Raw genomic sequence first — 13,999 nt, 5'->3', positions numbered from 1 at the left:
AACAATCTGACCAAAAATGGTAACCTTGCTCCTGTAGTAATCCTTTTACAAGTTAACAAACAACTTTTTTAACTTGCTACACTATACTGACGAGGCCCAATTAGGCCGAAATACCGGTGTATATAGTTGCACAGAAATGTATGGAATGATGACCCTTCATCATTTTATATATTTCCAACTAAATTCACATTCACTTTACGAGTATTAGCCAATAATTTTGCTTATTTATTTTTATATTTGTACTCGATTATCCAACATCATTTTATTTAATAACGTTATGGCTTTTCATTTCCTCAGGTAGCCTTACCTCCTTGGCAATGTTAGTTGTAGCCTTGCGACTGCGGGTCTTCTAACAATCTGACCAAAAATGGTAACCTTGCTCCTGTAGTAATCCTTTTACAAGTTAACAAACAACTTTTTTAACTTGCTACACTATACTGACGAGGCCCAAATAGGCCGAAACACCGGTGTATATAGTTGCACAGAAATGTATGGAATGATGACCCTTCATCATTTTATATATTAACTAAATTCACATTCACTTTACGAGTATTAGCCAATAATTTTGTTTATTTATTTTTATATTTGTACTCGATTATCCAACATCATTTTATATATATAATATATATATATATATATATATATATATATATATATATATATATATATATATATATATATATATATAGTAAAAAAAGGTAGTCCAAGTTTTTTGACTAGTTTGGAAAAAATATATAAATACTTTTTTCTTGTTGGGTGTGGTAGTCAAAATAAAATAGGGCTGTGCTAAGGCGTACTATTTATTCTATTCCAAGCTTTCGGAGGCAATTTCCTCCTTTTTCAAGGTTCTACAAAGAAATTACTTGCTAAGTACTCAAAAAGAAATACAAAGTTTTAACTTACCAAGAATGCTATATTAAGCAAAAAACCGACATACGTTGAAAACGAACTTATTAAATAAAACATTTAAAGTAGTTAAAAAGTTAAAAAACACTGATTTTATAATTAAAAAATATGAAAACGACATGATGCATGTCGTCTTAAGTCTGGATCAAACCATTTCACGAACAGAAAGAGAGTCAAAAAGCGAGATTTACTGTTTAAATAAGTAGAAGTTATGAAAACACTTTTAAAAGTAATATCTATGAAAGGCAGTTGTAACGGATTGCAAATACTACCAACTGTAATACCAACTTAATTTGAGCGGGAAATTTGAAAAAAGTTTTTATTATTCATCAAAAAGAAAACAGTATTTAGCAAATATGTTAAGAAAAAATATACTGAACTAATAATTAACTTGATCAAATAAATAAGAAAATTAAAAGAGATTACTAAGATGCAGAATCAGACTAGTCGAAAGTCAATATATAGTTATAAATTTTACTAAGATTCTGGATCTCAGATCTCTTATTAAGATTGTTGTCATCACTCTTGCTGATATGTACCATCTCCAGGAACGTTCTTTTGAATTTATTACTTTCTCTGGCTAATATTTTAGCATTGTTGAAATCGATCTTATGGTCTAGATTGATTGTATGCTCTGCCAAAGCACACGTAGGTTTATTTAATCTACAGTCGCTTTTATGTGAGATTATTCGACTAGACAAGTTTCTTCCGGTTTCACCTATATATGATGCTGGACATTCAGTACATTCAATGCGGTAAACCACATCTGTGCATTCTAATGTAGTTAAAGGTTGTTTGATTTTACTGTATAACTGACGTATAGTTTTGATGTTTTTGTTAGCTATTTTGATGTTTTTAAATTCCTTGAAAATTTTACTAAGTTCAATAGTTTGTTTCGGAATGTAAGGAAGGGCATAAAAGTACACACTAGTCTGCGCCGAGTTACTCTGAGCTAAAGGCCGTGGTTGTGACATGGTACTAGCAGTGAGAATGTTCCTATTGACAAAGGGAACATTGCAAATCAATTTATTAATCAGTCTTGGAGGATATGAGTTTTCCACAAAAATATTGCGTAGAATGTTTAAATCATGTTGGAGATAGTCAGGATCTACTTATTTAAACAGTAAATCTCGCTTTTTGACTCTCTTTCTGTTCGTGAAATGGTTTGATCCAGACTTAAGACGACATGCATCATGTCGTTTTCATATTTTTTAATTATAAAATCAGTGTTTTTTTAACTTTTTAACTACTTTAAATGTTTTATTTAATCAGTTCGTTTTCAACGTATGTCGGTTTTTTGCTTAATCTAGCATTCTTGGTAAGTTAAAACTTTGTATTTCTTTTTGAGTACTTAGCAAGTAATTTCTTTGTAGAACCTTGAAAAAGGAGGAAATTGCCTCCGAAAGCTTGGAATAGAATAAATAGTACGCCTTAGCACAGCCCTATTTTATTTTGACTACCACACCCAAAAAGAAAAAAGTATTTATATATATATATATATATATATATATATATATATATCTATATATATATATAAAATAGATGAAATAGAGAATGTGGAAAAATCCCCCTACGAACAATTCACACATCCACCATTTCGGGCTGGGAAAATTTTTTTGAATAGATATATATATATATATATATATATATATATATATATATATATATATATACATCCTACTATCAATTTGGCATCGATACATTATGCATTTACCATCGATTTGGCATCGTCTTGCAAAGTGGCATCTGTATATCGATGCCACTTTACACTACCTTAATAACTTTATTCCTGTACTTGCTACCAGAAGTCTAATCAGCTCGGTAGTTAGAGATTTGATTCCTTGATGTTACTTTAATATATCAGCTTTCCTTGTTTACCTTTTATTAAGTTATATAAGTTTATTCCATAAAATGTTTGAGTCAAAAATGATCGTACAGTGAAAATATTATATACATTTAGTTCAGTGTTTTACCGTTTTGTCGCTGCCGTTATATACATGAAAACGTATATCCCACTTTCATTATCAATCATTTTGGCATCAGAAATTTGGCATCACTGTTGAATACAATATTATTCACAACGAAAAATAGACAATTTGAGAATGTATATATTATTTTCATAAAGAAATCAGTCTGGCATCATGTTTTATTGTTTTCACCCAATTTTGAAAAAATGTGAAAACTTTGTATTATCCACGTCCGTCTGTCCGTCTGTCTGTAACCACAACTCCTCCGTCAATATACCAGCTAGAATGACAAATGAGGTATCAAATGAAAGCTGATAATCCAAGGATGGTACTAAAGGTGAGATATTTGACCTTGGCGGTCTGTCTGTCGGTCTTTACGACCGCGAATATAACTCCTCCATCATTATACCAGGTAGAATGACAAATGAGGTGTCAAATGAAAGCATATAATCCAAGGATGGTACTAACGGTGAGATATTTGACCTAGGCTGTCTTTCCGTCGGTCCCTCCGACCGCAAATATAACTCCTCCGTCATTATACCAGGTAGAATGACAAATGAGGTGTCAAAAGAAAGCTTATAATACAAGGATGGTACTAAAGGTGAGATATTTGACTTAGGCGGTCTGTGACTCGGTCCCTCCGACCGCGAATATAACTTATCCGTCATTATACCAGGTAGAATGACAAATGAGGTGTCAAATGAAAGCTGATAATCCTAGGATGGTACTAAAGGTGAGATATTTGACCTAGGCTGTCTTTCCGTCGGTCCCTCCGACCGCGAATATAACTCCTCCGTCATTATACCAGGTAGAATGACAAATGAGGTGTCAAAAGAAAGCTTATAATACAAGGATGGTACTAAAGGTGAGATAATTAACTTAGGCGATCTGTGCGCCGGTCCCTCCGACCGCCAATATAACTCCTCCATCATTATACCAGGTAGAATGACAAATGAGATGTCAAATGAAAGCTTATATTCCAAGGATGGTAATAAACGTGAGATATTTGACCTTGGCGGTCTGTCTGTCGGTCTTTACGACCGCGAATATAACTCCTCCATCATTATACCAGGTAGAATGACAAATGAGGTGTCAAATGAAAGCATATAATCCAAGGATGGTACTAACGGTGAGATATTTGACCTAGGCTGTCTTTCCGTCGGTCCCTCCGACCGCAAATATAACTCCTCCGTCATTATACCAGGTAGAATGACAAATGAGGTGTCAAAAGAAAGCTTATAATACAAGGATGGTACTAAAGGTGAGATATTTAACTTAGGCGATCTGTGCGCCGGTCCCTCCGACCGCCAATATAACTCCTCCATCATTATACCAGGTAGAATGACAAATGAGATGTCAAATGAAAGCTTATATTCCAAGGATGGTAATAAACGTGAGATATTTGACCTAGGCTGTCTTTCCGACGGTCCGTACGACCGGGAATATAACTCCTCCGTCATTATACCATGTAGAATGAGAAATGAGGTGTCAAATGAAGGCTGATATTCCAAGGATGGTACTAAAGGTGAGATATTTGACCTACATGGTCTGTCCGTCGGTCCGTCCGACCGCGAGTATAACTCCTCAATCATTATACCAGGTAGAATGATAAATGAGGTGTCAAATGAAAGCTCATAATCCAAGGATGGTACTAAAGGTGAGATATTTGGCCTAGGCAATCTTTATGTCGGTCCGTACGACCGCGAATATAACTTCTCCGTCATTATACCAGGTAGAATGACAAATGAGGTGTCAAATGAAAGCTTATATTCCAAGGATGGTACTAAAGGTGAGATATTTGACCCAGGCTGTCTTTCCGTCGGTCCGTACGACCGCGCATATAACCTCTCCGTCGTTATACCAGGTAGAATGACAAATGAGGTGTCAAATGAAAGCTGATAATCCAATGATAGTACTACAGGTGAGCGATTTGACCTAGGCTGTCTTTCCGCCGGTCCGTACGACCGCGACTATAACTTCTGCGTCTTTATACCAAGTAGAATGACAAATGAGGTGTCAAATGAAAGCTGATAATCCAATGATGGTACTACAGGTGAGCGATTTGACCTAAGCTGTCTTTCCGCCGGTCCGTACGACCGCGACTATAACTTCTGCGTCTTTATACCAAGTAGAATGATAAATAAGGTGTCAAATGAAAGCTTATAATCCAAGGATGGTACTAAAAGTGAGATATTTGGCCTAGACAATCTTTCTGTCGGTCCGTACGACCGCGAATATAACTTCTCCGTCATTATACCAAGTAGAACGACAAATAAGGTGTCAAATGTAAGCTGGTAATACAAGGATGGTACTAAAGGTGAGATATTTGACCTAGGCGGTCTGTCGGTGGGTCCGTCCGACCGCGAATGTAACTCCTCTATCATTATACCAGCTATAATAATAAATGAGGTGTCAAATGAAAGCTTATAATCCAAGGATGGTACTAAAGGTGAGATATTTGAGCTGGGTACTCTTTCTGTCGGTCCGTACGACCGCCAATATAACTCCTCCGCCATTATACCGGGTAGAATGACAAATGAGGTGTCAAATAAAAGCTTGTGGGTGAAAACCTAGGACTTACGAAGTCCAATTTAAAAATAGGGCATATCAGAGATATGCCTTAGACATCATAGAAGACAATGACAAAGAAAAATCAAACAAGCAATATGTCAAAAGGGCCTTAGTTATGTATCTTCGGTCCTGTTGGTCCAATCGTGATGTATAGCACCTCAAATGATAGGATTTGACAAACAGAATACAATGAGAGAAAAATAAAATACAACCTCATGTCAAAAGGGCCTTAGTCGCGTATCTTTGGTCCTATAAGACCAATCGTGACGTACGGCATCTCAAATAATAGGACTTGACAAATAAAATACAATGACACAGAAAAATCAAATACAGCAACAAGTCAAAAGGGCCCTAGTTATGTATATCTAGTCCTATTGGTCCAATTGTGACGTACAGCAGCTCAAATGGTAGGGTTTAATGAACAGAATACAATGACACAGAAAAATCAAATACAGCAATATGTCAAAAGGGCCTTATTTACGTATCTTCGCTCCTATTGGTCCAATCGTGGCGTACAGCACCTAAAATAACTGGATTTGACTAATATAATACAATGACGTATGAAAATCAATTACAGCATCATGTCAAAAGGGCCTTAGTCTTGTATCTACGGTTCTATTGGTTCAATCGTGACGTACAGCGTCTGAAATGATGGGATTTAACTGGCAGAATAAGATGGTGTAGACAAATGAAAATGACGGCATGTAATAACACTTTAAAATTGTAGAAATAAAATGGATTAACACACATGGTATGACATATTAGGTGAGAGTATTTAACAAATAGAATACGATTACATACGTCCAGTTTTTGACAAGCGACTTCTCTACATATGATAAACGCGAAAGGGCCCCAACGTTCACTGCTCGACATAGGCCTCCCGTTCACTGCATATACCCACTGCTTTCTGACGCTGTGACTTGAGAGGATAGGATTTAACGAATAGAACGACAAAGAAGACTAAACAAGGCAGCTCACGGGAAAAACACAACTGTCCGTTTTATACTCTACAGGGAAGCATCAAATATTCAACGTAAGAATATATTAGAGTATAACGGTATGATAAATCTTTTTCTTCTTTTTTTCATTTAGTGCATTCCGTACGTTTTTTAAACATAATCAGGAGAAGTTGTTGAATTTCTGAAGTCTATAAAAGAATTTCTTAACAAACCTTTTTTTAATTGTGTTATGGATTATTTTTAAGAATGTGTTTAAAAGGCAGTTCGCAGGCTTATTGTTCAATGGTCTTATCACTTTCAAGCGCCTGTCTTTTTTGTAGGACTATTAATTGTTACTTGTGATTTCAACCATTCTAGCGGGGCAATGCCTTTTCTATAACTGAAATGAATATTGTTATCCATTTAATTTTTTTTCCTCAATTAATTGAATGCCTCCTACTGGTGTTTGGTCTAAGCTTACCGCTTTTCCCCATTTAAGCTAAACTGCTCGTCAAAAGTTAGGGATATAGAAAATTATGCTCATTTTCATAGCTAATTTTTTCGAGAACAGATTAACGGATTCCACTATTTTTTTTTAATATTTTAGATTTTTCTTTAATATTTACACAGTTGTGCAAAGGTTTACACAAACTTCTTTTTTGTACTTATACCGAGTGGTAGGTATAAGTACAGAAAAGAAGTTTGAGTAAACCTCTTGATAGGTATTAGTTACGTATCTTCACTCCCATTGGTCCCAACGTGTCGTACGGCGGCTCAAATCATTGGAATCAGCCAACAGAATACAATGACTAGGGAGCGGATTTATATGCGATCAATTTTGATGAAATATTCGCATATATATGCGGTAAAAAATTACGAAATATGCGCAAGATATGCACAAAAATTCAAAAAATGCGCATTTCGGGAAACCACAAATTTTCTGTCTTATTTAGTAATCTTATTTATTATTTTTCAAATAAAATCATTTTTTATATATGCAATTTATTCACAGTTTTTACAAAAACTGCTACCAATAGTTACCTATTTAAAATAAAACAACAATATCACTATAAATATATCTTAGATTATAATTCACTACAATGTGTTTTTCCAAATTCTTTACGAGGAAACATATTCTTTGATCAGACAAAATATTTTTATAACTTGAAAAACTCATTTCAACATCGATAATTGGTGCGTATTTAAAATAACTTGTTAATTTCCGTTAGAAAATCGTAAAACTTTGGCTAAAGATGTAAATTCTCTTAACAATAGAGGATTTAAAAAATCACCAGAATTATAGGTAGGTACCTACCCTAATAGCACAAGGACGTCCAATGGACGTCCTTCACGGACTTTAGGGACGTCCATTGGACGTCCGTTTTCGTCCGAGGAACGTCCTTTATACGTCCTATTTTGGTCCAAATGTCGCGCTACCGAACGTCCATTGGACGTCCATCTAATGTCCGAGGGGACATATATTGGATCTTAATCGGACGTAAATTGGACCTTAATCGGACGTCCTAGGGGACGTAAATTGGACCCTAATCGGACGTAAATTGGACCTTAATCGGACGTAAATTGAACCTTAATCGGACGTAAATTGGACTTTAATCGGACGTAAATTGGACCTTAATCGGACGTAAATGGGACCTTAATTGGACGTAAATTGGACCTTAATCGGAGTAAATTGGATCTTAATCGGACGTCTTAGGGGACGTGAATTGGACCTTAACAGGACGTCCAATTTTGGTCCAAATTCCACGTTGCCAAACGCCCAATGGAGGTCCACCTAACGTCCGAAGGGACGTTCGGTGGACGTCAATTGGGCCTTCATAGGACGTCCCAGTTTGGTCCAATGTATTGCTGCCGATCATCCATCTAACGTCCTGGGAGGACGTTCGGTGGACGTCTAGAGACGATATTTATACCTGTGGAGAATGTATTGTGGGAAATAAAAAATATATTTTTTAAGGAACTTATATTACATCTTATATTAATTTACAATTATTGGATATTAGATTATTTACATTAAATTATAATTACATTTCTCCAAGAAATTAACGCACCACCTTAAAAATGGGCCATTTTTGATGTCTCGAATTTCCTAAAGCCATTGTCCCATCTAAGTGATTTTTTTAATAATATTATAGCCTAGGCTATATGGGCTACCTCCATAAGCTTGTCATGCACGGGGAGCTATACTGTAATAATATTATATCACATCGCTGAGGGAACTCTACATTACATATACTTTTCGAATCAAAACTTTTATTCTCTTAATATTATTACTTAAAAAATATATACTACATTCGTCTCGCTAAACTCGAAAAATAACTTATAAACCATAAAAATCTCCAAAAATATAAATGACATAAATGAGAATTGGCACAATTATTATTATGGTTTTAAGTTGATTTTTCGGATTTAACTACAATATTATGCAAAAAATTATGTTATATCGCAGATTTAAAATGGGTTTATCTCGAAAACTGTTATATTAAGTTTAGCGAGATGATTGTAGTACACTTTTTTTAAGTAAAAATATTAAGGGAATAAAAGTAGACTGGTACGCAGTCTGATTTTTGCATAAGAGTTTAATGAAATGGGAACAAATCAATTGGAAGTTCTGTCCGACAAAATACATGGAACGTTTTCGGTAGTCTGATGTTCCAAGTTTTTAACCTGTTCCACAATTAAAACTTCCCCGGTTCCAGTATTCCCGTACATCAAAGTTTGTATGACTAGACACCGTGAAGCTATTAACAAATTTTCAGCTTGCTGTTAATCAACTTTTTTTATTACGCGGGATCCAGGTCTATAAATGAATACAATAAATAAGTAGGTAGGTACATATTATACACTTATTTATACGAGTACAATTAATAGTAGAGCTGGTTTTTGGGATGTTACAAGCAGCATTTGCATTTCCACAGAGATACTTATGACAGAAATAATAAAATACCGAGACGGACTATTATTATAATAATTTACAATAGGACCCGACCGACGGCCGACGCTATAGGGACAGGTAAAATTTATGACTGAACAATGCACCGAGCATCGATACAAGCAATATGTACCGGTCGAAGGTTATTTTTTATTGTGCCAAATGGACGTATATAGTACCTACCTTTAAAAATCGAATACACAAATTAAAAGATATTTAACAACCATAAAGATTTGTCAAACTCTATCACCGACTTCATGAAAACAAGTATTACTACATTCTTTGATGGTTTTTGCTGTAAATTTTAAAGGATTGACATGAAATTTGGCATACGCATAGCTAACATGCCAAAGAAAAAAAGTGATATTGTGCCAATGTGTGCTATTGCCCTGGGGTGAGTTTCACTCTTTCTCTGGGGTGAAAAACGTTCAAAATAAGTCCGGACTTCGATAAACTGATTAATATTAAGCAACCTTTATTCCATACTTACAAAGTATGTGTACTTACAAATTAGTATGTGAATTTGGGGGGTGAGTTTCACCCCGAGGAGGGGTGATATACAAAATATAGATAGATACACAAAAGATATACAAAAATGTTTCAAAACATCGAAAAAATGTGGTAAAATGCAAATATACATATCATATTATGATAAAATTGCGATTTTGGCGATTTGCCTTTTTGGATAGAATGATGATGATGTTGATTAGGATAAAACTGCGAAGAATTTTTTAATCGAAATATAGTAAAAAATATGAAAAATATACCAAAAAGCTTGAAAAAATATGTAAGTATGTAAGGAAAAACATAAATAATTAAATAAACTTTTGACAACACAACACAAAAGTTTGAAACACTCACTATTTGGATTGGTTGTCCTGGCTTGTGATTTTCTTCTTTGCAGATGACGCTCACGGATCGATGTCAATGTCCAACGGACGTCCGAGCACGGACGTCCAATGGACGTCCAAAGGACGTTCATATTTATTCAACACGTAAGTACGTCCAACGTCGGACGTCCGAAGGACGTTCATTTATATTCCATCCGCATTAGGACTAAAACTGGACCTATTTTGGGCACACGTACGCTCAACTTCAAAAAGATGCTCTCAATATTCATCTGTAGTAAGGATACATTGATAAAAATTATATTTTTGCTTATTAGAATTAACCACCAAACTTCTATCATCTTGGTAACGGGAATAATAAAACATTATAAAGTCCACTTTACATCAACAATAATTGAACAAGAAATTGACGACAAGTTATTCAAGGTCAAATTTGGCTTATACAAAACACAATTCTACTTCCAATTTTGCCGTGAATAAACAGAAAATAAAGAAATTTGACAAAATAAAACATATCCAATTGTTCTATTTCATCAAATTCCTTCATTTTCTTTTACAAATCATACATTTTGTACTCGTCAAATTTGGCCTTGAATAACTTAGTCAATTTCTTGTTCAATTTATTGTTGATGTAGAGTGGACATAACGAATAATTTACCGATCAGATTTTCACACTTTACATAAAAACAAAAACATGTATTAGATATTAAACTACATATACAGTTTTGAATTAAATATGATTTATAATCTTTTCCATTTAAACTATTTTATTAACATAATTAAGTTAATATTTTATTAAATAATTTTGCTGTTTAATCCCCTTATTGGTAGAATATGTCCAATATGGACGATTGGAAAAGGTCCGTATTTCGTCCGAGTACGGACGTCCAAAGGACGTTCATATTTATTCCACCCGAAGGACGTCCAACACCGGACGTCCGAAGGACGTACATATTTAGTCCACCCGAAGGACGTCCAACGCCGGACGTCCAAAGTACGTACATATTTAGTCCACCTGAAGGACGTCCAACGCCGGACGTCCAACGCCGGACGTCCAAAGGACGTACATATTTAGTACACCCGAAGTACGTCCAGCGTCGGACGTCCAAAGGACGTCCGTTTATGGTCCATGGACGTTAGGACCAAAATTTGACCTATTTTGGACGTCCAAAGAACGTCGTGTGCTATTAGGGTATTAAATATAACAAAAGTATATAAAATTCGGATTTCCGGGTAAAACATCCTTCGTCATTTTAACATCCTACAATCATTTCATAACGGCGGCGTATTATCCTATAAGTACTTTGTGTAGAGATCGTTTATTTTCTAAGAAAAAATGAAAGGCGGTTAATGAGCTGTCTCTCTTGGTTCTCGAATTAATACAGACCACAGCCTGTGCGTGGAAATATTTTGTCGAATTAAAAAATTTAAATTTTGTTTTGGACTAATGAAATAAAACATTTTAGTAGTTCCAAAATGACACAAAATCTAGGCATCGGATAAAAAAGTTTATTTGAAGAAAGTGTATTTTTTTGTTCTTCTTAATGGCGGTACAGGCTCGTTTTTTTAATATTGTATTTAATTACAGAATAATTTTCAAATATTACCTAATATATTTTTCAAATTGGGCTCTGTACCGCCATTCTTTATTATATTACGGATACGTGTGCCAAATATCTTGAAAAAATATTCAAAATTACAGCCGCAATCTTGGAACGCGTTTTGGCTACCTGTTGATCGCTACTGTATCACCTTAAAAAATTTTTTAAACAAATTCACAAAAATAATTTTTTCATTACGAACGATTTTTTAGATAAGTTGGGTTATTCTGAGCAAAAAAGGTATCTTGAGATTTTTCTCTAAAATTGATTTTTGTCGAGTTATATGGCCATTTTCGCATTTTTCAGGTTTTAAATCGCGTATAACTCGACAACAATCAATTTTACAGAAAATTGACAAGAGACCTTTTTTGTTCAGAATGTCCAAAATTATCTAAAAAAAAATTGTTCAAAGTGAAAAAATTATTTTTGTGGATTTGTTTAAAAAATTGTTTAAACAATTTTTCGACCACGGCACCTTGTGAATATGTTATAAGGACCTCTTTTTGAGTAAGTTTGTGCAAAAAAATCGAATCGGAATAATTTCACTAACAGGGGCGACGATAAATCCGGGACTATAGCGCTAATTATTAATAATTAAAAATAACAGCTTTGTAATAAAATAATGACAAAAATCTCTTAAGGACCTTGAAGCAAGGGTTTGAAACTTGATCTGCTCACTTTTTAATTTCATAATAATAACTTTTAATCGAGTTATTAAGACGTAAAAATGGCCATTTTCGCATTTTTCAAATTTTTAATCGCATATAACTCGACAACAATCAATTTTAAACAAAAATGGCAAGACACCTTTTTTGCCCAGAATGACACAAGTTATCTAAAAAAAATTGTTCGAAATGAAAAAATTGTTTTTGTGAATTTGTTTCAAAAAAATTTTTTAAACAATTTTTCGACCAATGCACCGCCCGGCACCCTTTGGATATGTTATAAGGACCTCTTTTTGAGTAAGTTTGTGCAAAAAAATCGAATCGGAATAATTTCGCTAGCGGGGGCGACGATACTGCCCGGTCTACTTTTGATGCTGATGGTGATAGAATAGATACTTTTTATATAACAAAAATAAAACTTTTTTTAAACTCTTTAAAAAATTTGTGGCGGGTTTTCCCCGAAAAGTGCGTTATTTTTTGGACATTTTACGTTGAACTAGTCGATTTGGAATTTGACGAATAAGAACCAACTTTTGATTAGCTCCAACTCTGTTTTTATTGTGTGTCCAGACTTCATACATACATCATTTTTTTACTGTTTTATAAGCTTTATATTTGCTAGGAATAGTTTTTCGATCAAATACTTACTTTTTGATTTATTTGCGAAAAACCATCTAAAAACAAAAGTTACAAGGAATTTAATTAGTTTATCCACTTACGGACTTATTTGGACCTATATTTTTTCACACTCGAGAAGGGGGTGGTACTCATCCCCAGAAAAAAAGCACACACTGGCACTCTGATGTTCATTTCGCGAAATATCGCAGGGTTCGTATTTAAAATTTTTAATTTACTCCTCACCCCTTTCCGTGGGGGTTCGTTTTTGGTATCATTCGATAGACTTTTGAAAAATATTGAACACGCATTTTTTAGTTTTTCGATCTGACGTTCATTTCGCGAAATATTCGCTTTTTTGTGAAACTTTGTGACTCGCCCATCATTTCTTCAGATTTGGGAACTCTTAATAATCGGAGGGGGCCAAGTCAGGAGAGTAAGCCGCATGAGAAAGTAATTAGAACCCCAACTCGAATTTTTGCTACTGTCACAACGCTCTTGTGAGTCGATGTATTGTCTTAGGTCTTGAGAACACTTTTTTCTTCTGCTTATGGAGTCGTTTTTCATTCATCACATACCGGAACTCACCACATAAATTTTGAAGACCCTGACATCAAAACTGTATTAAATTATATGTGATCTAAGTAAGTTAATGAAAAGTCAGAATAGATAGAGTAGAACACTTATAAAAAAAAATTGTAACAAGCAATTGGACATCGTAAGTTCTAATTTTTCACAAAAAGTGACCGGAAGTTGAACCGGCAGTCGATATTTGAACCCTTCGTGTAACTTTTTGTCAGCTGATATGACGGATGAATTTTGTTCACCTACAGATATGGACGAACAGACAGGCATGAAACCGGAAGTATGTATTTGTTCTGGTCTTTCTTAGTCGTGTTGACCAATAGTTTGTACTATTTCGACGAATTTAAAACAGT

General features: G+C 34.6%; 1 protein-coding gene across 1 annotated transcript; it reads right to left on the bottom strand.

Moving 5' to 3' along the window:
* Positions 1 to 1,349: 1,349 nt before the first annotated feature.
* Positions 1,350 to 1,880, bottom strand: LOC126889451 (uncharacterized). Its single transcript, XM_050657765.1, has one exon. The coding sequence runs from the start codon at positions 1,878 to 1,880 to the stop codon at positions 1,350 to 1,352; it is 531 nt and encodes a 176-aa protein (XP_050513722.1).
* Positions 1,881 to 13,999: the final 12,119 nt, after the last annotated feature.

Source organism: Diabrotica virgifera, chromosome 8 (genome assembly GCF_917563875.1).
Source record: "Diabrotica virgifera virgifera chromosome 8, PGI_DIABVI_V3a".
NCBI classification, from domain to species: domain Eukaryota; kingdom Metazoa; phylum Arthropoda; class Insecta; order Coleoptera; family Chrysomelidae; genus Diabrotica; species Diabrotica virgifera.
The sequence above is the reverse complement of the archived record's forward strand: the minus strand, read 5'-3'. Positions and strand labels throughout refer to the sequence as shown.